At 37.0% G+C, this 24,129-nt stretch overlaps 1 protein-coding gene and 1 pseudogene across 1 annotated transcript; one reads left to right on the forward strand and one right to left on the reverse strand.

Moving 5' to 3' along the window:
• Window positions 1-4,405: 4,405 nt before the first annotated feature.
• Window positions 4,406-4,524, reverse strand: LOC144443358 (5S ribosomal RNA; annotated as a pseudogene).
• A 2,800-nt stretch (window positions 4,525-7,324) lies between these two features.
• LOC144435464 (sodium- and chloride-dependent GABA transporter 1-like) lies at window positions 7,325-20,897 on the forward strand. The gene is made up of 12 exons (XM_078124061.1): window positions 7,325-7,694; window positions 13,314-13,445; window positions 14,012-14,276; window positions 14,916-15,048; window positions 15,686-15,820; window positions 16,574-16,677; window positions 17,270-17,394; window positions 18,070-18,182; window positions 18,920-19,051; window positions 19,420-19,623; window positions 20,103-20,270; window positions 20,664-20,897. The coding sequence occupies exons 1-12, from the start codon at window positions 7,325-7,327 to the stop codon at window positions 20,895-20,897; spliced, it is 2,115 nt and encodes a 704-aa protein (XP_077980187.1).
• The last annotated feature ends 3,232 nt before the right edge of the window (window positions 20,898-24,129 follow it).

Raw genomic sequence — 24,129 nt, forward strand, 5'->3', positions numbered from 1 at the left:
TGTAGTTGAGGGGTTTTGCTGTTTTCTTTCACCTAGGATAATTGGGAATATCAACTTGTATGTCATGACTGTTTGAGGGGGGGCAGAGAGGAGAGCCAGGGGGGCTGGTTCTAACACATACACACCGCCCTAGGTTTGAGGCCATGACCATATTTGGTGGACATTGTCGTGTTTTCAATGAAGATGACATTGAAATATTGAGAAGAGTCCCCCATAATATTTTAGTCCCATGACTGCTGATTGAAATTGCTGAAATTATCTGTTGTTGAGTATGTTATGAATGTTATGATACCTATATGTAAATGTATGAAAACTGAAATGTTGAATATGTTGATTAGAGTTTTCTAATTTGAAAATGTTGACATATAGAATGTATGATCATGTACATTATCAGTTTATACCCTTGAAATGACAATGTTGGTCTAAATTAGATGGTATGATGTAGCACTATCACTCGGCCCTCAATGGCCTAGCTCTAAGGGGTTAGTAATAACAACCTTTATTCATCCAAATAAATTGGAAATTTGTTGAATGGTTGTCACAAGAGCAGTGCCCTATTGTTGAAGAAGCAAGGGGAAACCGGAGTGCCTGGGGAAAATCTGCACTGTACGACAATGTCAAACTGAGCATTACCTTTCTTACATACAGACCTGGTTAAATTTTAAATCAAACTCAGCCTACAGACACCTGGCGGGTTTGAACAACTCAGCCACCGACACCCAAGATTATGCCTTAGCCAATGTGTGAGGGCGCCCTGACATGGCATACCGTACAGATTAGGTCTAATGACTCATTTAGTGAATACCCAGTGTTGAGTATATAGCTACAACTGACTAACAAGACTGTAATGTTACATGTTTTATATTTACCTGTTTCTCTTCCATGTTATTACACACATATATTATATTGTCTTTTCAGGGTGGTGGGGGGGGGGGGGGTTATCTTCTCAGGAGTCCTTCAAGGTTGAGTGTCAATTATATTAAATATACGTGGGCAGATCTGTTATTTGATTATGGTGTCATTGTAGATTATTCATTAATTTTTCCAGAGTATTATACCATATTACTAGCAGTGGTTCCTATGTGCTTCTAACATATATGAAGACCTGTCATGTGGTTGTCAGGTATATTATAATGTAGATGAATAGGTGTATTACTTACAAAGTTACATAGCACATTGTAAATGACTAGACTGAAAGATATGATATAGTCTAGTGCTATCTGTTTGTCAAATCTAAAGATATCATCTCTTTAGGGGTTGGTTAGAGATGATTTGATATCATGTTGGCACCCAGACTATCCTTCATAATATATATAGTACTGGGGGCTTTAATACACCAGGAGTATACAACAACAATGTGTGGAAATGGTGCACAAACAACACTGAATGAACCTCTTAGTCTTAGTGAAAGGGTATGCATTGCATTCTCCTTGAGATCAACAGGAGACTTAGTCTGGATGCCAACTGTGGTTTCTAACTAAAGTGAGTGGTGGTGTAAATGGTAATGATGCTGTATAGGAACTAGACTACAGGAGACTAGAACCATTTTCAAAGTTTCAACTGTAAAATACATCTTTGGTGGCACTCAGATAATCTGTGATAATGTTCATCATCAGTGTATGTTTTGAAGTTACTATCTTGAGAATGGGTAGACTAGACTGTATACAGGGTACCTTGTAGAATATAGGATAGAACAGACTGGTAGATGAATGTTACTTTCATGTATGGGGTAAGAAATGTCTTTTTTTTAGGACATTGACTGAGTGTAGCCTAATTTCATGATACCAGTGGTATTGTATGCATAGACAAAGTACACAATCAGATTTGGTTGTGAAGTGTTATATATGGGCCTATACCTATCAACAGTTTACACAAACACAGGGATTTATAAGTATTATATCTACACACTTGTGTGCTCAAAAAAAGTTATGATGACAGTATATTAGCTTAACCTTCAAATAAAGATAATAAATATGAGTCCATAAGTAAGAATTATGTCTCAGTAACTTTTAATGTATAGCCCAGCCCAGAGAGTTGTCTTGATCTTATCTCGAGTAGCTCTGTACAGTACACCATAACTTTGTACAGTTGTTCATCAACTACCAGTATTCTAGCCTAGATCCTTTTACACTGGCTTATTTCATCTGTAGAGGGGTGCCGGTTGTTAGTCGAAGTCTGCCAGCATGAAGGATTTAGGCTACAAATATTAATGATCCAAAAACATGAACTAGTCTAGAGACCGTATGTAGATTTGAATCTGAAGATATCTTTGACCACAGATTCATCCGCAGATAGTCTGTAGACTATTGATACAACAAAACTACTGGGGTTTTTTTTAGTATTAGGTAAAGATTTTAAAGTTTTCATTACAAAATAATATTTGTGGTAAGATTTAAGAGCTGTATACATTATATTGTTGTACCATGGGGTAATAAGATTCAGACATTAGTACCACCCTGTCAGATAGGGCTGATGTATCTTACATTCTATTATGGGATAATAAAATAAAGTATGATAAATAGAACAACTGTATTATGTAAGCTGAAAGAACAAATCTCCTACATAACTAAAGTTACAGTCACTTCACTGTTAATGGCAATTTATCAGTTTGTCTTTACTTCTGTCAGAGTTTATTGAATTTTTTTTTAAAAATGATATTTTATCACTTCAACCAGAGTTTGAGGAGTTTTATTTCATATTTGAAGAGAGATCTGGGATAAGAATGGACGTCATATAGATTTTGAGATGAAGGAATTTACTGGCTATGCCATTGTCTTGTTTTCAGTTTCAAGAAATAAAAGGAAACAAGAATGTATATTTACTGGCAGTGTCTTTGTTTGTATGTCACTTCAATTGACTGTGTTTGACAAACAAACAATATTCAATATCACAATGAAGAGTATGTCACTTCAAACAGTATTGTCTGGCTCACAAGATACTGTGACATATTCTTTGGGTCATCATATATTGTTACACTATAAATCATTTCGTTACAACCACCTAGCAATGTAGTCTACCTGTACGCTATGACTACTTACACTATTCCGCTATCATACAACTGAATAAGAATGGAGTGTAAATTTAAAAAAATGTGAGAATAGCGGAATAGTGTATTAAGTATAGCGATAGTCCTTAAAGACTACAGGTAGGCTACTAGCAATGCCATGTTTTATATAGTACTTACCTTTAACTCCGATTTTCTGTCGAAGAGGGCGCTCTTTATTGTAACTTTACAGGGCGGAAACATCTGATTAAAATCTGATGTAGGGAACTTGTCGCTTTAGTTTACTCTCTCTCTTTTATTGTCGTTTGTTCTTTTATATATTGCTCTGAGAGCGTCTTATCATGGCTTATACCTAATACAAGGTGCTCACAGAACAAATAAAGAACAAACGACAATAAAAGTAGGGGGTAAATAAAGAAATGGCACCAAGTTCAATAATCAGATTTTAATCACATTTCGTCACACTTGTGGATATCATTCAGTGTCCATGGTTTCATGTACATACGTACGTGTATTACCCTTTTAACACCATAAACGGTAGTGTCAAAACACATTATAATAAACTAACTTTTAGTGTAAAACGTATGGATTTGCTAATTCACTTTGCTATCTAGACCTGTCTGTCACTAGTCAGAAGGCAACATGTTGGGGCAATTAATGGTAGTTATGATTTTAGACCATAGTCATAGAAAAGGCACCCCCAAAAGGCGACACATATGATATAAAGTCAAATATCGGAGTAGCCACCCCCCACCCCCCGATTCACATCCACAGATGGCCTGTAAACTACACTTCTATCCATTATGGCCTTGAATCTGAAGATATCTTTCAAACCCATTGATAGCCTCAAGACCCTGCTATGCTAGAGAAACTGGAATCGGATGAAGATGTGGCGATTTGTAGTGTCGATAATATGTAGTGTCTGAAATAGACAGTAAGAGTAACACAATTTAGATTAACTTCTTTTATAAAATACTATCTATGACTTTCAACTTTTGCCCCAAAGTGCAATATATGTGAAGCATTGGCCATTAATTGTGAAACTGCTGAGTATTTAGATGACATGTTCTGTAATAGTGTTGTAGCTAGGTAATACATGTGTACGTATATGTATATCGGCGATGACTTGCTTGAAATGGCCCGAGACTTCAGTGTGAAAAGTGAAGTTGTTGAGAATGAGTATGGCGTCAACAACAAAAATTAGTCTAGTTCCAAACAGGGACAGCAGTGTATTACGTATTAAAAACTTCATCACTTTCCCTTGTTTAAGTCGACGTATTATTCGTAAAACACTCTCCCTGTTTGGAACTAGACTACAACAAAATATGTGAGGTAGAAAAACGAGCGTTCGGTTTAATAAAGACGAGATGAATGATGGGAAGAGCAGGTCAAAATATAAAGAGCCTACAGCACGTGGTATTCCCAGGCGGTGTACCATCCAAGTACTAACCATGCCCGACGCAGCTTTACTTCGGTGATCGGATGAGAACCGTTTTTTTCAACGTAGTATGGCCGTAGACAATGTAATCGATCGAGCGTTTGGTATTTATCACTAACAAGTGGTACTATGACTGTTGACCAATGATTACATACAGTTGATGTGCGAATATAATCAAAATGCGATAGTTTACAGAAAACCTTTACAACACAGGTAGTTACAGGTAAACCTAAAGATGGCGCTGTTTACATCATGTTGTACAGTACTAAAAAAACATACTATTGATTAAAATTCATTATCAAAATGATACTTTGCAAGACTTTCACTGTGTTATAATGTTGTCTATTATAACAGTAAAAGGTTGGTGCTTATTGGCTGACAGCATGAGGGACCTCTCGGGGTGATGGCGTCGTAAAAATAAGGGGTTTCCGTAGCAGATCTGGAGGTTTGTTGACTCTATTATGACAATTTTTAGGGTATTCATAGCCTTTAAGGTAACATTTTACAGCTTTGGAAAGCTTAAACTAATGTAAGTTTTGAATGAGTTTCACATGTCACAAAAAATGGGCCAGGTATATAGTGTCTGTAACATTGGTGGTATTGTGGCAATAATTGCAGATATAGTATTAGTATATAGTCACTGGTATGTGTTACAGAATGTGAGGTGCGCATATCTACTAGATGTATAATACAATCTGGAATCTGGTGAGATGTGGTGATTAGTAGTCTCAATAACACCAAATATCCCAAATAGAAAGTATACAATGCGTATTGATCCCTTCATACTGAAGAGTAACACAATTTAGATTAATAACTTCTTTTTATAAACTATCTTTGACTTTCAACTTTTGTCCCCAAAGTACAATCATTGTATCATTGGCGATTGATTGTGAAACAGAGGAGTATTGACGTGACATGTTCTGTAACTAGTGTTTAGACATCATCAACATGTAATTGGCAACCACATACTAAGGGTAGATTTTTGTTTCTAAAGTTTATATATTAGCATCTTGACAGTAAAAGGCAGAGAAAAGAGTTTGAGGTGGGGATATGCCCACTTCTGATGGGTGGGGGGGGGGGTCCTAGGGGGGTGTTCCCCTAGAACTTGAAGTCTTTGGGTTGGCTATTCAGATCCTGTAATGCAATAACTTCCAAGCTTTACAAGACGGCACTATCAAGTGTCAGAAACTATTCTTTGTACATAGCGTTGAATTGTGTTCGATAGTAAAATTAGCAATTAATCGTCATACATAATAGATAGAGTTACAATATTTAACAAGTTTAATACCATTATCTCCAGTAAAAGGTTTGTGCATCTGATTGTCCGTTGACTGCATGAGGTGATCTCCCGGGGTGCTGGTGGTCTCCGCTATAAAATCTAGAGTTTTTTGGCTCTATTAAGGCAATTTTTAGATTATTCACAGCCTTTAAGGTAATATTTTACAGCTTCGAAAAGCTAAAGTTGATGTAAGTTTAAATGAGTTTCCCATGTCACCTAAAATGGGCCAGGTAGTGTCCGTAATATTTGTATAGCGGCCTTACTATTGCAGATATAGAAATGTGACTGGGACTAAACGAGGGGCTAATCAAATAAGTCTTTGGTGGTTGCTAAAATTGGTCAACATTTTAGACGGCGTAATTTGAAGATTAGGTAAAGTCAGGGCTAACCAAACAACCTTTGATCGTTGTCGAGGATTGAACAGATCATACCTATTATGAAATAACAACCTTTGAATGCGGATCAAAACTTATCACATTAAACGCATAACTTGGGTGAATATATCGCATTGTTCTCACCCGTCCACCAAACGACACGACTTGATGGTGTCACCTCGTGATAATGCACAGAGTCGGCTGTTCAGTTCACTAATGTATTACATTAACAAAACGAACCTATTACCTAATGTTGATGCAAACATAGATGACTGCGATATCATTACGCATAGTGTGGCCTTCGAAAGGAAGTCAATATAGATCGTGAGGGACATTCTTAATGATAGTATATTCCGATATTTTTTTCTGAGTTCGTAGACCACATGACTTGTGTGCGTGCACATCCATAACAAAGTACATAAAATTAAAATAATAATCTTTTAAATTACTTCGATGTCATTAGACATATAGCTCAAATATTTACAAATACCACGACTAAATTCAACAGGTGTTTCCATTTTTTTTTTACTGAAAATGCCTCTTTTTGGTCACTTATTTTCCCGCCAGATCTTATCACTATGACAGAATGTGTGATTTATTTTTTGGGACACTCTGAGGTTATTCACACACCTGTAGTGTACACAGATAGTGTACTTATTAAAACAGATGAATCATGTATATGTGGGTGATAAAGCTCAAAATGTTTCCAGATCTAAAATAAACCTAGTTTTTACACCAGTCTATATCTCACAATGTGAACATAACGAAAAAGTACGAATTATTCATCGGAATTTTGGACTTCGGTAGTTATTGACATTTGTGCTACGAATTAGCAACTTGTTAACACTTGCTCATCATTTTTAGGGGGCCTCACCCCTATGGTGTCAATGAACTCATCTTCTGTAAACATATGAGACTTATAAAAGATATATTCTTGTTTCAGATTACGAGTATGTAAATATTCGTCAACTACACCTATCTAAGGTTTGTTCTGTATATAACTTATTCTGAAGGCTCTCCTCTTACGACGAACACATCCAAAAGTATGTCTCTCTTAACCAGATAAACGTTCGTGATTTTTGACACTTTTCGAAAAATTGTTTTGAATCTAGGAAGTAAAAGCAAAGTGTAAATTCTCTGAGCATCTTGCTACGGTTCTTGTATAGTAATACTAGTTTTAATTATTGGTTTCATTCATCGCCTGGGGGAAACACTGTTCTTTGTGTACCATGGATGTTAAAACCACGCCTAATGGTGATGCCGAGAAGTCGACGACAAAACCGTTACCCCCCAATGGAGATGTCAATAGGCCTGATATACAACTTGAACAAGCTGACAATTATGAGGATTTGACGAACGTTAACGTTGAACTTGATGAAGATCCAGTTGAGATTCAAGATTTTGAATTAGCTCTTGCAAAGAAAAAAAGGGACGGGGAGGAGGAGGAAGAAGAGGGGAGTGAAGATGAAGAGGAGGACGAGGAAATTGATAGAGGAGGGTGGGACTCTAAGGCAGATTTTGTCTTGGCTTGTATAGGATATGCAGTCGGCGTGGGTAACATTTGGAGGTTTCCATATCTTGTCTACAAAAACGGAGGAGGTAAGTTTTTGCTATTTTATGAAACGCATGAACCAAGAAATACTAAGCTTACAGAGCAACTGACACTGTTTTAGTGTCGTTCGCTTTTTTCCAAGAAGACTTGACATTTATAGCCTCGTATCTGATGTATGAACATGGTAACACTGAGAATAAATAGTAGAAGTTAGGAAATTTGTAACTAAACCGATTGAACCTTGAGAAAATCAAGTTGAGCACGATGACTTCCACCAATATATATTATCAAGTATTTTTTGTCGTACATAAACAATGCATGTCAATACGTGTGACACGTCTACTAAATTAACATTAGAAGCCAAGAGTCGATATATTCAAGTAAGTATTATTTTTGTGTAAAACTGTACTGTTAAATTTACTCCAGAGACTTTTCAGACACATTGTAAAAAACGAAAAAAAGTCGCCAGTAAAAAATGCATAAACGTAGGCACATGGTGGAAATTTCCACGAGGCGGTCAAAGGCCATGTCAACATGTACACATGTACAGTGGGCGTGTCTCATTTGATTCACGAAACGTCACACCGTTACTTATCTTGTTAGGTTTAAACCACAGCCTCACCCTTCGGGTGGGATGCAATTACATATATTATTATTATTAAACTTTATTTCGAATTTGGGGAAAGAAAGAACTCAACAACGCTCAAAACATCCCATAGCTAAAACAGACATAGAAAGAAGAAAGATATAAATACATGTACACTCAAAACGGCTTTATAACACAACCAGAACTTACACACGAGAGAAGTTCAAATACTTAAAAATACAGCAAATCTCTTATACAATTAAAAATTCCTCGAGCAGATGATTGTATCGTAAGCACCGCATGACTCGAATAAAGTTTTATATTCCCCATAATTATTTATAATCATAACATTGATTCATGTATTTCTCATCCGTATGAAACTAAACCAAAATACAAATATCAGTTCAAATCAAAATTTAGGGGAACACTTAGTATTTACTTATTGCGTCCCTTTTTGTATCAGGGGCTCATTAAGCATGTTAGGAGCAGCACTAACAGAAAATTAAAATACATACACTACTAAACTTTAGAGAAGATATGACTAGTAAATCACATACAGAAACAAAAAAGGAGGGAAGAAGAGAGATTATATATTTATTTATTTTGTGTCTGAATATTAAATAAATTGTATTTTTTAAAATAAGACTAGATAAAGAAGTTCAGATCACACTTGGAAACTAGTTGCTAATGTGCTAGTCTGAAATATCCAGTCGTTGATACGGCTAATGTGCGTCTGTAGCGAGTAATTAATTACATACGGGACCGAAGGCTGGATCCTTCACACTAGTAACATGTCTGTATAGTCCAACGTCCTCTACACGAAAACATACCCATAGCAGATAGACACTCCCTACAATATAGACACCACAAGACTAAAAATCATTAGTGTTTATTCAAAGATAAAAGTTAGACAGACTTGTACATAAGTCAATCTTACATTGGTTTGACCAACGCCCTGATAATCAGACGACAATCTATTTAACGTGTATTGTTAAACACTGATATGTCAGTTAACATGTTACATGTATGTGAAGTTCATTAGCTTGTAAGCTATTGTTCAAATCATACAGTTCAGAGTTAATTACCTGTTGCCTAATTCTTTACATCATCATCATCATCATCATCATCATCATCATCATCATCATCATCATCATCATCATCATCTCCTTCTTGTTGATGCTACTATTCAATGCTATTATTGCTGTTCTATAAATACATTATTTCTTCTAAAAAATTAATTTTACAGATTGCCATGACAAAAGCTCAATAGTTGCTTGCAGAAGGATCGAGTAAGTCCAGACTCAATTCTGACATTGTCCCTTCTCGAGTTCTCCAATAACGATATCAGAATCGAGTCCTAACTTACTGCCTCAGCAAGCAACTAACTAGAACTAAATGTCAGGTCCATTTATCATCAAACACGTCACTTGACATCGTTATCATATCTATCTTGACATGAGTGTACAAACACGATTTTATATGTCAAGATAATATGAAATATTAATATTTTGAGAAATACATTAATAATATGACTATTTTCAAAATCTAGGGTATCGAACAAGTTTCTATTGTATGGTAATTGTACGTCTTGTTAGGTGAAAATGTTGTCTGATGTTATCACACGAAGCAAATACCAATAATTGATAGTGATGCTATAAATCGTTGGACGCCTTGCTGCCAGGTGCATATCTTGGCCAACGAAGGTTAAGTCCAGTTTTAATAAACGCCGTACGCGTCTCCACAGTTTCCCGTTTCTGATGTCACAGGTCCACCATTAATTAGTGTCTGTACAATCTGCAGCATATCTCATTTTCAATAACAGTGATTGATTGATAGAAAGAACTTCATTAAACAACCGTTCAAATCCGAGACGACCAATAATCGGGGGATTGAGTTGCCATTGGTTTAGAATGTAAACTCTCCCTCCCTCCCTCCCTCCCTCCCTCCCTCCCTTGCACTTGTTATAGTCAAGAATCTCGCTCGTCATATCTACAGTAATCTATATTGAGAGAGAGAGAGAGAAAGACAGACAGACAGACAGACAGACAGACAGACAGACAGAGGGGAGAGAGAGGGAGGGAGACACAGACAGACAGACAGACAGACAGACAGACAGACAGAGACAGACGGTCTCCAGAGACAGACAGACAGACAGACAGACAGACAGACAGACAGACAGAGAGGGAGGGGGGAGAGAGAGGGGGAGAGAGGGAGACAGAGACAGAGACAGACAGATAGAGGGAGAGAGAGAGAGAGTGAGAGAGAGAGAGAGAGAAGAGAGAGAGAGAGAGAGAGAGAGAGAGAGAGAGAGAGAGAGAGAGAGAGAGAGAGAGAGAGAGAGAGAGAGAGAGAGAGAGAGAGAGAGAGAGAGAGAGAGAGAGAGAGAGCATATTGATATGTAGACTGAATGAAGATAAGTTTCAAAGCTGCATACATCGATTTTTACAGTGAATTCCATTTCAAGAACATGTAAAATGACCATAAACTTAGCAAGACTGTTAGGATTTTCCTGTACTGGCGTTGTTCATTTGTTTTAATTCTTACCGACGACCGGTTGGCCAGTCATTGACATCGTCGTAAACCACGACCTCTTTTACGGCACTGTCCAAGTGGCTTTATTTCGAAGTGTCACAGAAGAAATAACAGCTCTGGTTTGCGAGAATGATCATTGCGGGCAGACATGAGAATAAAATGTCGAATCTTTGTGATTGGTTAGATTACAATCAAATATAATTAATGTGATGTAATCATTTCTAGAAATTTGGATATTACGAACGGGTTGTCCTACGTAGTGTACATCCGGTGTCAAAGGCTTTCTATACACCCATTGTACCGTACTGATAAATTCGGCCGAGGCATCGTGATGGAATATTTCGGTCCATTTCAACCATTGAAATATACATACCGGTGAAATTTAATGATTAATCACGATTTGTAAACATGTTCCACTTCTTCCATGCACCCTTAGTGTTTTTTTGGCAATCGATCAGTGATGGCGTCGACATGGTATGGCGTTTGTTTATAGACAAACACGCGGTCTTGATAACCTTCAACATTGGACGACCCTTAAAATCGATGAATAAATGTACGACGATGATTGGAAATGTTGTACCTGATGAACGAAATGTGCTGGGAATATGTACAGTACCGCTAACGCCGTTATCACATTGAATCATCGGTATGCATTAAACTCGTCAATACATTTGTTCAATAGGAAAGTAAGGATACATATTTCATTCTAGGACGGGGCTTACAATTAGAACTGAAAATAGTCACAATTTCGACTCGTTCCAGCGGAGGAATCGCATGCAACGATGATGGAGTACAATCTATGCACAACGAATTTGAGTCGAATGAAATCTTTCAAGTTAATCTTGTGCAAGTGTACGACGTACGTGGACTATCTCCAAAAATTCTATGCGAGATACCCCCCCCCCCCCCTATTTGAGATAAGATTTCTTATCATAGGGAGGACGTTTAGCTATAGACCCTACAACGTCTATAGTTTAACACTAGAACATAACGAAGTTTATTGTATTTATATACAGAAAACAAAAAAGAACGAGAGAGGGGGAGGGGAGAATATATATATATATATATATATATATATATATATATATATATATATATATATATATAAAAGAAAGTCAAAAAATTTTAATATCTAGTAAAGATACAGGCCTACATGAGGATTTTCACTTTGTCTCAAAGTTTTTTGATCAAAGGGCAATAAGCTGAAAATCTTCTGACATTATATTTCAAAATGACAGATAAAAAACTAAGGCACTCAATATTCCCTTGTTCTGAAAACAATTGTCCAATTTTCCAATCGCTTTATACAGATATAGACTGACGAATACTGCAAAGTTCCCTGGGTGCGAGCATTGTTCTCAACTGTCATCCCACCATACACCATGACACTGTGACCTTTTATACGGTATACAAACAAATGACGGGAAAATCTTCACGTAACAAAGTGTGGTCAAAGGTCAACTCAGTTTTATCGAAATTAGTTTATCATCATAATCTCAATCTCAAGATAGGAAGTTCTCTAAAGGGCGTTTTCATGTCATTGTTACTATAAAGGGATTTTCATGAACAAATTTTGGAATGCATGAGTAATATCGCTAACACATTATTACACCTTGTATTTGTTTGTTTTTGTCATGTGTATGTATGTATGTATGTATGTATGTATGTATGTATGTATGTATGTATGTATGTATGTATTCATGTATTCATGTATGTATGTATGTATGTATGTATGTATGTATGTATGTATGTATGTATGTATGTATTCATGTATGTATGTATGTATGTATGTATGTATGTATGTATGTATGTGTGTTTATGTATGTATGTATGTCTCTGTCTCTGTTTCTGTCCGTGTGTGTGTGTGTGTGTGTGTGTGTGTGTGTGAGAGAGAGAGAGAGAGAGAGAGAGAGAGAGAGAGAGAGAGAGAGAGAGAGAGAGAGAGAGAGAGAGAGAGAGAGAGAGAGAGAGAGAGAGAGAGAGAGAGAGAGAGAGAGAGAGGAAAATAACCCGATGGCAATATAAGTGATAACTCTAGGTAAACGGAAAGTAAACGACCGTAAACTGTAATACGACATAACAGAGATAGAGACTAAAACACTGAAATCTTAGGTAAAATATTTGACGACGGGGACGGTATGCTGTGTAGGTATCATGACATAAATAACACAGTTTGACTCATCAGTAAAACCACTTAATATATTATACAAATAACATAAAACGTTAGTTTTTACATCTAAACATCTAATCTCATCTCACTTTCAGTTTGCATTATATTGCATTACACGAGCGGTCCGTTTCAAGCTAAAGGGGCAGATTGCCATGTTTAGGCCTATATGAAATATCTTAGGGTTGGTCAAACGTTTCGACGGGACGGTATTTCTTTGCTTATTGCAGAGTTCGAGGCGGATATGACTGAAACATGTGGTTATAGACTTTCTGCCCTTGAACATCGAAATATCTGAAACCGTCACAGGAGTGAACTGATTTTGTTCAGAAATGGAACATTAATTTGTTCACGTGTCTTGTATTTTCTTCGTCACTACAGGTGCATTTCTTATACCATATACGATATGCCTGTTTATATTTGGTATACCACTCTTTTATATGGAAATTGGTCTTGGTCAATATCTGTCGACGGGCGGCCTCAGCGCCTGGCAAGTTGTTCCTGCCTTCAAAGGTAAGTACAATAGTAGTAACGTACAAACTATAAGTACCTGAATATGCACTGTAATTCAGAAATGGCCTGTGATGGCGCCATGCTATTTTCTTAAACGTGTACTACTAGTATTTCATTCTTTATTTATCGTTGTTGAGTCTCAGGGTAGATAAAAACACAAAGAATATTAAAATGATACTATGATTAGTACAATTGTAAAAAATATTTCCACAAGCATGAAAAGAGGGGTCCATAAAACGGCTGTGGACGAAGACTGCGAATGGGGCTAAGGACGATTCTTAACGGCTTGTTTTAGCTACTGACTAGTAGTAGATAGTACATGTAGCTACTACTCCCAGTAATACGTTTGTTGCTGGATTTTGAATAGATGGGTCTTCTAAAACACTATTAACCTTTGAAGTGGGTAGTTTCTTGTAGACTGATACCTTCTATTTATACCCTCCCCCGATATGACTATGAGGAACCAGTGTTGATAAAGTGTCTACTAAATGCAATACTAGGTAGCTATTTGTAAATCAAAGAAAAATTCGGAATCAAAACTGACATGTTGCTTTTATTTCTTACAGGTGTTGGCTACGCATCTTTCACTATATCTCTCATTCTAAACGTTTATTACATCGTTATTATTGCCTGGACGCTTGTTTATTTTGTGGCTTCGTTTTTCCCAACTTTGCCCTGGACAATTTGTGATGGTTGGTGGAATGATATTTATTGTTATGATAGTAAATCCATGAACCAGACAAATAACAGAACGGAATTTCTTACTGGAGAGTATAGTAACGTTACTGTCAGTATGGAATATGCAGAGACACCTGCAGAACAGTACTGGAAGTAAGTAGTTTCACTGCCGCGGGCTCTTTGCTCTTCACTTTCACTTTGTTGCCTAGCAACAACGAAGACAATAAAACGTTTGTTCCATGTGATATGGATGACGTTATAAGTATTTATTATGAAAGGTATTTGAAGGCAACATATTAAAAACAGCTGCTAAATCTACCTGTCTTGGTGCAAACATACATGGACGTAGATGTGTTTATCTGTGTAAGTGTGTAAAAGTTCAGACCACAATAGACCTATGAAAGAGAACCATTTTTTACATACATACATACATACATACATACATACATACATACATACATACATACATACATAAATGCATGCATGCATACATACATACATACATACATACATACATACATACATACATACATACATACATACATACATACATACATACATACATACATACGTACGTACGTGTGTGTGTATGTATGTATGTATGTATGTATGTATGTATGTATGTATGTATGTATGTATGTACGAACAGACAGACACATATATGTGCAGACAGACAGAAAGAAAAATAAACAGACAGACAATCAGACAGACAGACAGACAGACAGACAGACAGACAGACATCATAATAAAAAACTCACATAAAGATTACTTATTGGGTTCTCCTCTTTTCAGTAATTTTGTACTACAAAGATCTGACGGAATTGAAGAAATTGGAGGAATAGTATGGTATCTTGCTGTTGCTTTGGTTCTTGCATGGTTACTGACATATGTATGTATCGTGAGAGGAGTAAAAACGACAGGAAAGGTAAGAATGGCCGTTGGTGGCTATACATGTGGACTACCATAGCTTTTTGAATAAAATATTTCAAGTGATGATATTTCAATCATAACTTTGGTTTGATTATGTGAGGCGTATGCAAGCCCCTTAACCTCTGAAACTTTGACGGCCACATTTGTAATAGGAAAACACAGTTTACCTTTTATTTCCAAGTTTGATAAATATGGACACAGTTCAAGTGTCTACCCTCAAATTATCAATCCCGAGCTTTCTAATGACTATGACCTTTGACATTGACAAACATTTTCAAGGTGAAATGAGCATAATGTTTCTTTATATGTTAACTCAACATAGAGACTCCATTTAAATGCCCATACCCAAAGGCCAGCTTTCTTTGTATATATTGACCTTTGACTTTGACCTCCATATTCAAGGTCAAATAGCGAATTTGTCAATAAATTATGAAGTTTCGTATCTAGCGACACCAAATATAACTTTGCCATAAAACACACCAGTTGGGGACTACATGAAGGCTTGTTTAATAAAAAAATCTGAACACAAAGTCAATACTATATATAGCTACATAGGTGGTTTATAAAATGATAAACTTTGACCTTTACAGTTGTCTATTTCACTAAGTCTTGATGTTGTTGTTTTTTTATAGATCGTATGGTTTACGACTAGCTTTCCTTACGTTGTGTTGACAATTCTGTTAATCCGTGCCGTGACGTTGCCTGGAGCATCAGACGGCATCTATTATTATCTCATACCAGATTTAGATAAACTATTGGAACCGCAGGTAAGCTAAAATAAATTCAAAAACTTCGATGGATTCTCGCAAATGTTGTTTACCCACGAATTCAAAGATTGAGTTTATTTGAACATAACACCATTATATAGGTCAAAAGAGATAATAGCATAAAAGTGTAGTATTCATCACTTCCCATAAACCCTTGCAGGAAATCCGCAAAATGGTCGAACACACTACACGTGCAGTAGGACTTCTTTACTACATATCTGACGTATTAAAACGAATTTGACATCAACCGCCATTAATTACAGCCAAAGGTTAAGACCTGAACAGGGAGGCGGGAAATGGTTGTTTCGGTTTCAGTATATATTGAATTGTTGGCAAAGTGTTGAAACTTGAACATACTCATAAGCAACCGAAACAAAGGTACACTCTTGAATAATGAAATGTCTGTCTGTCTGTCTGTCTGTCTGTCTGTCTGTCTGTCTGTCTGTCTGTCTGTCTGTCTGTATGTCTGCCTGGCTGGCTGGTTGACTGGCTTTCTCACTGGCTGTATATCTGGCTAACTAGCTGTCTGTCTGGTTGGATAGCTGTCTGTCTGTCTGTCTGTCTGTATGTCTGTATGTCTGTGTGTATGTCTAGCTGTCTGTATTGCTAGCTGACTGCCTCCCTGTCTCTTTGTCTGTCTCTCTAATGAAACTACGTGTCTTTTTATCTTGTTAAATTTTTGTTTTGATAGTAATAATATACCATGTTGTCACCGTACACACTCTATAGTTAACTTTACTCCTATTTATGCAGGTATGGGTAGACGCCGGCTCTCAAATCTTTTTCACCCTTGGTATTGGTATAGCATCGTTAATATCACTTGGAAGTTACAATAAATACAATAATAACATTGCAATGTAAGTACTTGATGCATGTATATACAGTATTCTACCTAAAAATGTGAAATGTTTTCAGTTTTGTTCTGCTTAATTCGGCCACTAGTTGCTAGAGTAAGACTTATGCTAATATCGAATTTCAAAACAAAAAGTTGCAAGGTGATGAATATGGTATGTGTAGATGTTTTCGAAGCTGAAACCAACCTATAAAGAAAGCTGCCAAGTGCTCCTCGAGTTGTGCGACTCCTAAACACCACCCGATTGTGTTTAAAATGACCATTGAGGTATAAGGGGAGATTATCTAATGGTCATGTTCAATCGCCTGTCTATCCGTAAACGAATCCGAAAACATTGAAAGTACTATTTCTGTAGACAACAAAATCCGAAGACTGCAACTTGATATCTAGCGCTATGGTAGACAGAAAGGTCAACTAAATATCGATGGCACAGAACAAGATAGGCGTCCACACCTGTGTTGAAGGATATATGAGTTACGCATGTACATCTGTTTTGTTCTGGGCTATTGATGAATCACTATAGATGACATTATACCCAACCTCCGAACATATCCGAACACGCCCGACATTACCGATTTGTATACATTCTTTTTCAGAGACGCGTTCATAGTCTGTATTGTAAATTGTTTGACGAGTTTTTATGCTGGATTCATGGTATTTGGTACTCTTGGCTATATGGCGTGGGATCAAGGCAAAGAAGTGGCGGACGTTGTCCAAGAAGGTAGGCTTCACATGTCTCAAACATTTGTAACTCGGACTAACCATCAATGTGAATAAGGGACAATTTTCTTCAATGTTTCCATTTCAAATAAACGTACATAGCAAACTTTGAAGTTGAAAGTCAGTATCAGTTTTCTAGCACAACTAAAGTGAGGTTCAGCGTGTATAGGCATCAAGGTTTGTTGTTGTTGTTGTTGTTGTTGTTGTTGTTGTTGTTGTTGTTTTGTGTGTGTGTGTGTGTATGTATGTATGTATGTATGTATGTATGTATGTATGTATGTATGTATGTGTGTGTGTTTGTTTGTGCGTGTGTTTGTTTGTGCGTGTGTGCACAAAATCTATTGATTTCAACTTTGGTAGGGACATTGCTTATGTAGATGAAAATTGTTTAAATGAAAGCGATCCGATCAGTGGTTTTCAAGTTAAGTTACGTCCATAAGAGTGATTTTCTTTCACAATAGGTGTCTCTTTCAATGGAAGTCTTTGAGGTATGGTTATATACTGTTACATGATCACTCACATGTACGTCCATGGGATGATCCAGTATCCTGTTCGATGTTTGTTTCTCACACTGCATGTGTATGTCAGACATTGGATTTCAGTTGTGCACATTGCCATTGGCAATATTCTTTCAGAAAAAATTACCCACTTGATGATTACGAATGGTGTTTTTTAGGTCCAGGATTGACATTTATTGCCGTACCAACTGCGATTGCTGAGATGCCTGGGGCACATTTTTTTGCTGTCTGTTTCTTTTTTATGATGTTATTACTTGGATTGGATAGTCAGGTATGAAATCATCACAACCTGCCATCATTTATTTATACATGTTTGATAGCTTAAGATGTCTGTCTGTCTGTCTGTCTGTCTGTCTGTCTGTCTGTCTGTCTGTCTGTCTGTCTGTCTGTCTGTCTGTCTGTCTGTCCGTCCGTCCGTCCGTCCGTCCGTCCGTCCGTCCGTCCGTCCGTCCGTCCGTCTGGATGGATGGATGGATGGATGGATGGATAAATAATGTGCGTGTATGTTTGCATCCCCGAGGCCGCACACGCGCACACGTGTGTGTGTGTGTGTGTGTGTGTGTGTGTGTGTGTGTGTTTGTTTGTGTGTGTATGTTTGTCTGTCCGTTTGTCCGTCCGTCCGTCCGTCCGTCTGTCTGTCTGTCTGTCTGTCCGTCCGTCTGTGCGTGCGTGCGTGTAGGTGTGTGTGTGTGTGTGTGTGTGTGTGTGTGTGTGTGTGTGTGTGTACATGTGCGTGCGATGAAAACATGTCAGATCGTCTAAGCAGTAATATTAAAGAATGAATGAGGTCGAGTGCGCATGAGAGGAGAATGAACAAATATGTTTATATTTTTGTTTTCAAGTCTTTTATTCTTGACAATGTTCACAAGTATTTGTACAAACTTATAAAATTTAATGTATTCGTGAACTTTTGGAAACCATATAATGACATTAAGTTGTCATTTAGCAGCTTCCTATATAATTTAGTGTACACCTTAATAAATTGTCGTTACACATGTCTTGTTACAGTTCTGTGTTGTTGAAGGATTCTATACATGTCTTTGCGATGAGTACCCCCATCTCTTCAGGAAATACCGCCCTCAATGCCTTGCTGTCGTCTGTCTTATATACTATGCGCTGGGTATTCCATGTGTAACTCGTGTAAGTTTTTTGTGTGCATTTTTCAAAACTTTGTCAAAGTTTCTGCGTTTACGGTTACGTAATACTTATTCCAAAATGACTGAAATAAAAGATTGTGGTTATTACTAGTAGTGACTTCAATATAGATACAATATTGACCACAAATTAACAGATACAGTGTCATTTTATGAGTAATTGACCAATGTTAATGAATATATCTTTAGTTATTTGATGAAAAAAAATGTCCCAGTGTACGTTTAGATGAGACTAGTTATCAAATGCAAAGAATTACGTCACTTGTGACACCAGTAGTCACCAATACGATTTCCTCAGACAACTCGTTTTAGTATATTTTATTCAGTAACTATATCTCTAAATTTTTTCTACAGTCTGGTGTCTACTATTTTGAACTTATGAACGTGTATGGAGCAAGTGGCTATGTTCTTCTATGGGTTGTATTCTGGGAATGTATGGCTGTCTGTTATGGCTGGGGTATCAAGTACTATATGAAAGGATTGGCAGACATGTTGGGAGGTACACCTAGTTACGTATGGCCGGCATGTTGGTGTGTCATATGTCCCATATTACTAGTGGTGAGTGCGTATACATATTTTATACATTCTGCAATCACTTACAGTTGTTCGCGTACAAAACACGCTGTGAATAGTATTGAGGGCGCCCCGTCACGGCGCACATTGCAGACTAATTTTCAGCGAGAGGGGTTTATTTTTCAGTTATCACATCAGTGTTAGGGGGAGCAACTACCCATAAAGAGGGGAAACAGTCGCTTCGATTCAGTAGGACGGGGTGAATGGGGTTAGGAGTAGAGAAGACCTTTCTTAAAACATTAATGAGGAAAGTTATCGATGAGGATACGTTTTCCTCAGAGGAGGTGAACTACCGACAATTTTCACTTCCCCTCTAAAAGATCTGCGAAGCTGGTTTCAAACATCTTAAAACAGCCAACACCTTTGGTACTTATTTCTTTTAATCGTCTCGTTAGCTACTAGCACACCATATCCACCAAGACGACCAATCAATGTAACCTGCCATTCACCCTGTCTATCCACAGGCATTCTCTTTATCTAGTTTTCTGACGTATGGTGGCGCTTACTACGAGGATTATAAGTATCCCTTGTTTGGAGAAGTTTTGGGCTGGTTAATGGCTGCTGCTTCAATGCATTGGGTAATAACATATTTCATATACGCCGTCATCGTTACACCAGGTACACTCAAAGAGGTAAGTTTTCTGTCATTGACTACCTTAATTTTTGTACGCAATGATTAAACAATTCGGCATCTAAGGTCTTCGTCTGTACTGAAAAGGGAGTTGTTTGTCGTAACATTTGGTCAAAAGATGGCCTTCTATTCGGAGAACTAAAAACTATTATTGACTTTGTTTGGATTTGGGAATATGCGGGTTTTGGACAAGGTCACGTGACCGAAGTTGATGCTTTGGCCTGAAGTGCACTTTTCAGCGAATTAATACAATGTTTTTTTAATGGCCGACTTTTGCGTCTATAGACTAGTAAATATCGCATGTAATAAGATTTAGGTTTATTCTCATTTTAGATTGCAAAAAAAAAATGTCAAACGTTGTGTAATCTTTTACTTGTTACGTTTGCTTCCACAGAGATGGTATACGATTATGCACCCACGACCAACGTTGTTACTACGTGGCCAAGATGACGACGAAAACATGAAAGGAATGGGGACGAGTTTAGAAATGGATGGTCCCAGTGGTACATTCAAATCAATAGAGGATGGGGGCGAAGCAGGGTATGAATTAAATACAATGGAATCGTCGTCAACTAGTAACAACAGCCTCCCTCCTAGTTATGACAATGTGACATATCAGCCAGAATGATAACATTACGATTGTGTCTATCTTACCATCCAGGTTCAAACTCGGTTAACCCAGCCTATCACCGTTGGTGATCAAGTACTCAGCTGCTCTCGATAATGAACAACCGGGTGTATTCTAATTATTTATAAACCCTGAATTGCCTCAACTCGATGCTCTAGTCAAGATACCGTACTAGATGAAATTTAAAAAAAAAATACAACGTGGTCTTTTTGCGATGGAACTGACGTTTCTTATTTGCCGACTTCTGCAAAGGGCCACGAAACAGACTTTCGGTTTATCGGAAGATATGTGCTCTGTTTTATTTGTCAAGAAAGTTATTATTAACACACGTTATACCAAATTACGATTTATTGTAGTGGGGTACTTCCCAATAAAAGCAATCGACGTGCATCATTGAAAATAGATCGACCGCCATTTTCATTTATCGTAGTCACAATACATTTCTGCGTGCTTTCAAAGATTTTAACTTTTATAAAGGTTTTTTTTTATTCGTTTGCATCAAGAGATTGCGTAGTAAAAGTACATTAAATTTTCTGTTTTGGACACAAAATATCGACGTACAATGTGTGAACTTGAACGGTTCCACGAGAGTTTAGACTATTAAAATGAAGAACACGAAGACACGATACCAGGACACGGCAAAATTGTACAAAAGACACACCTTCAGTAAAATCAATTAACATTTTTCGTTCCAGTAATGTTGGACATTATATGACACTTGTACATAATCGACGTTGAATGACAAGTTATAATTCAGGCGAAAAGACCACAGAGAACTTTCCATAACAGTAGTTTTATATGAGGCACAATAATACAGTCCCTAACAAGGAAGGTGATGTTTTTTTTTAAATAGTACAAATTAGAAATATTTTATTGATGTACAGAGAGAAAAATGAAGAGTATTATTATATCATGATTTGTCAAGTAACAGGTTTGGAAATATCTTTATGTTAATCTACTGCCATTATGTGGTGACTAATTAATCTTTAGTATCATTGTAAGCTCTATCTAAATTAACTAGGACAATATGACTGACTCCATTACCTGTGTATTACGTCATGTTGCAGGCGAAATAAATTGCAACCTTTGAACTCATTTAGGCTCCAGTATATCACATGGTAGCCCATGAGACGTCGCGATCTGACTTGACACACGTGGCCATATGTTCTAGTTCTGTACATTTAGGTATATATAGCATATCACATTGTGTTATTGGAATTGGCATTCATCGAAACACCCACAATAAGTGACGCTATCTATTTCATTGCCCATTTTTCGAGTGCTGCCTAAAACAATTTATCACAGCGCTGTAAGAAGTTACTGTTCACTTCGATAGTACTACTAATCATTTAGCTTTAAAACTGTACAGGGTATTTAAACTGAGGGGCATTCTGTAATGAGTTGGCATATTTATATAGCGCGGTGAAGTAGAATCGAAAAGGAATCGGAAATCACAGTTCGTGCAGGTCTTGGTAACTTTTTATGGTATTGTTTTTAATACACATGCTATTTTATTGGTAGACTACTCAAGTCTGGCTTTTGATGAAGCAGCTGTTATTAGATCCATGTATGAACATTTTGAATAAAATTAAAATATTGATATTTATAAACGTTAATTTACTCTGGGTATTTTTTTCTTTTCTTTTCTTCGTTAATCTGAAACCAATGATGAATATCTATAAGTAGTTTCATGGGGGGGGGGGGGGGGCTTGGAGGACATCTCAGACTCCGCCGTTGGATAAATTGACTGATTCGAAGTTGTTTCGTATGGACAAGATAATTCAATCAAATTCACCCAACTGGATAAATTCTGAGTTAGAATCAACTCGTTATTCAACATCTGTACATCTTGTTATAGCTCTTCCTATCAAATAATATAAAGGTAGTCTGTAAGATACAGACATTCGTACCACGCTATCAGTCAGCACTCAGATAGGGCTTGACAACACGACGTATCTTACAGTCTGTCAAATAAGGCTACTGCTGTAATATGGGAAATCACACAAATGAAGAACACAGACCTGTTCTAGAGGTGACACCCCCTGGATGTAAAACTATAGAGCCCAATCTACACATGTCAATCATCTTTGATGTCCTTCAAGTACATCACCTCATTTAGATTTACTTGGTAGTTTATTCAGTAAATTAGGCCACCGTTTGCACAAAATGAAAATAAATATTTAAAAAATATAAATATACAGAAAATAATCGGAATAGAGCGTTATAAGCGAAATAATCATTACAGAAGCTGATGATAGTAAAGATAACATAATCATCACAGAAGCTGAATTACATGTTTTTAATGATCTCATTCCTTCATTTTAAAACTATAAGCAACACATTTGGCTAGATTCTGGATTGTCTTGTCAGAAGTACATGACTTTAAATTTGAAAATTTGTCATTTAATAATAGATATTAAATGGTTATAGTCAGTAAGTGTATGGTCTTTGGTGGTTACTTTTGTTTAAAGGGGCAGAGTCTGTAACTGTGTGCCCTTTGGTGGTTACTTTGTCTGAGAGTAAAGTCTGTAACTTTATGATATTTGGTGGTTACCTTGTGTTTCATGCATGGATATATCCTTATATTATACCAACCAATATAACACATTGAATCATATCTAGTAAACTGTATAGATCTCGACATATATTTAAACAATAATGTACGCCCTCCCAGCCCATAATGGACGAAAGCAAACTTTGAACGACATAATGGGCGAGGTGACAGCCGAGCCCATTATGGAGTGCAAAGTTTGCTTGAGTCCATTATGGACTGGGAGGGCATACATTATTGTTATTATTTTATAGTTTTGCCAATTCCAGTGAATTTGTAGACCGAGAAACGCAAAACAACGTATAATATACACAGCGCTGAACATCGTCTGCCATGTTCGGCCCGGAAGCTGAATACTAATCATAGCGACACACGTACGTACACGTACACACACATATACACTTCAATGAACTGCTGTGAACACAAATTTGTTTCATGAATGCGTTGTATTTTTACACAGTGGAAATGACAATCATAAGTAACAACATACATTTCGAAAAGATACCTAGTCGTATGAAGAAACAGAACAAATAAGCTTGTATTGTTATGCTCGTTCCGGGGCCGCGATGCCCAATAACGGAGTACATTATCAGTAATAATGTACGGCGATGACGTCACAAAATTCACTGGAATTGGTAATGCTATAATATAATAAGATATAAAATGAAACTTTATATCATA

This window comes from Glandiceps talaboti, chromosome 1 (genome assembly GCF_964340395.1).
Source record: "Glandiceps talaboti chromosome 1, keGlaTala1.1, whole genome shotgun sequence".
Lineage (NCBI taxonomy): Eukaryota > Metazoa > Hemichordata > Enteropneusta > Spengelidae > Glandiceps > Glandiceps talaboti.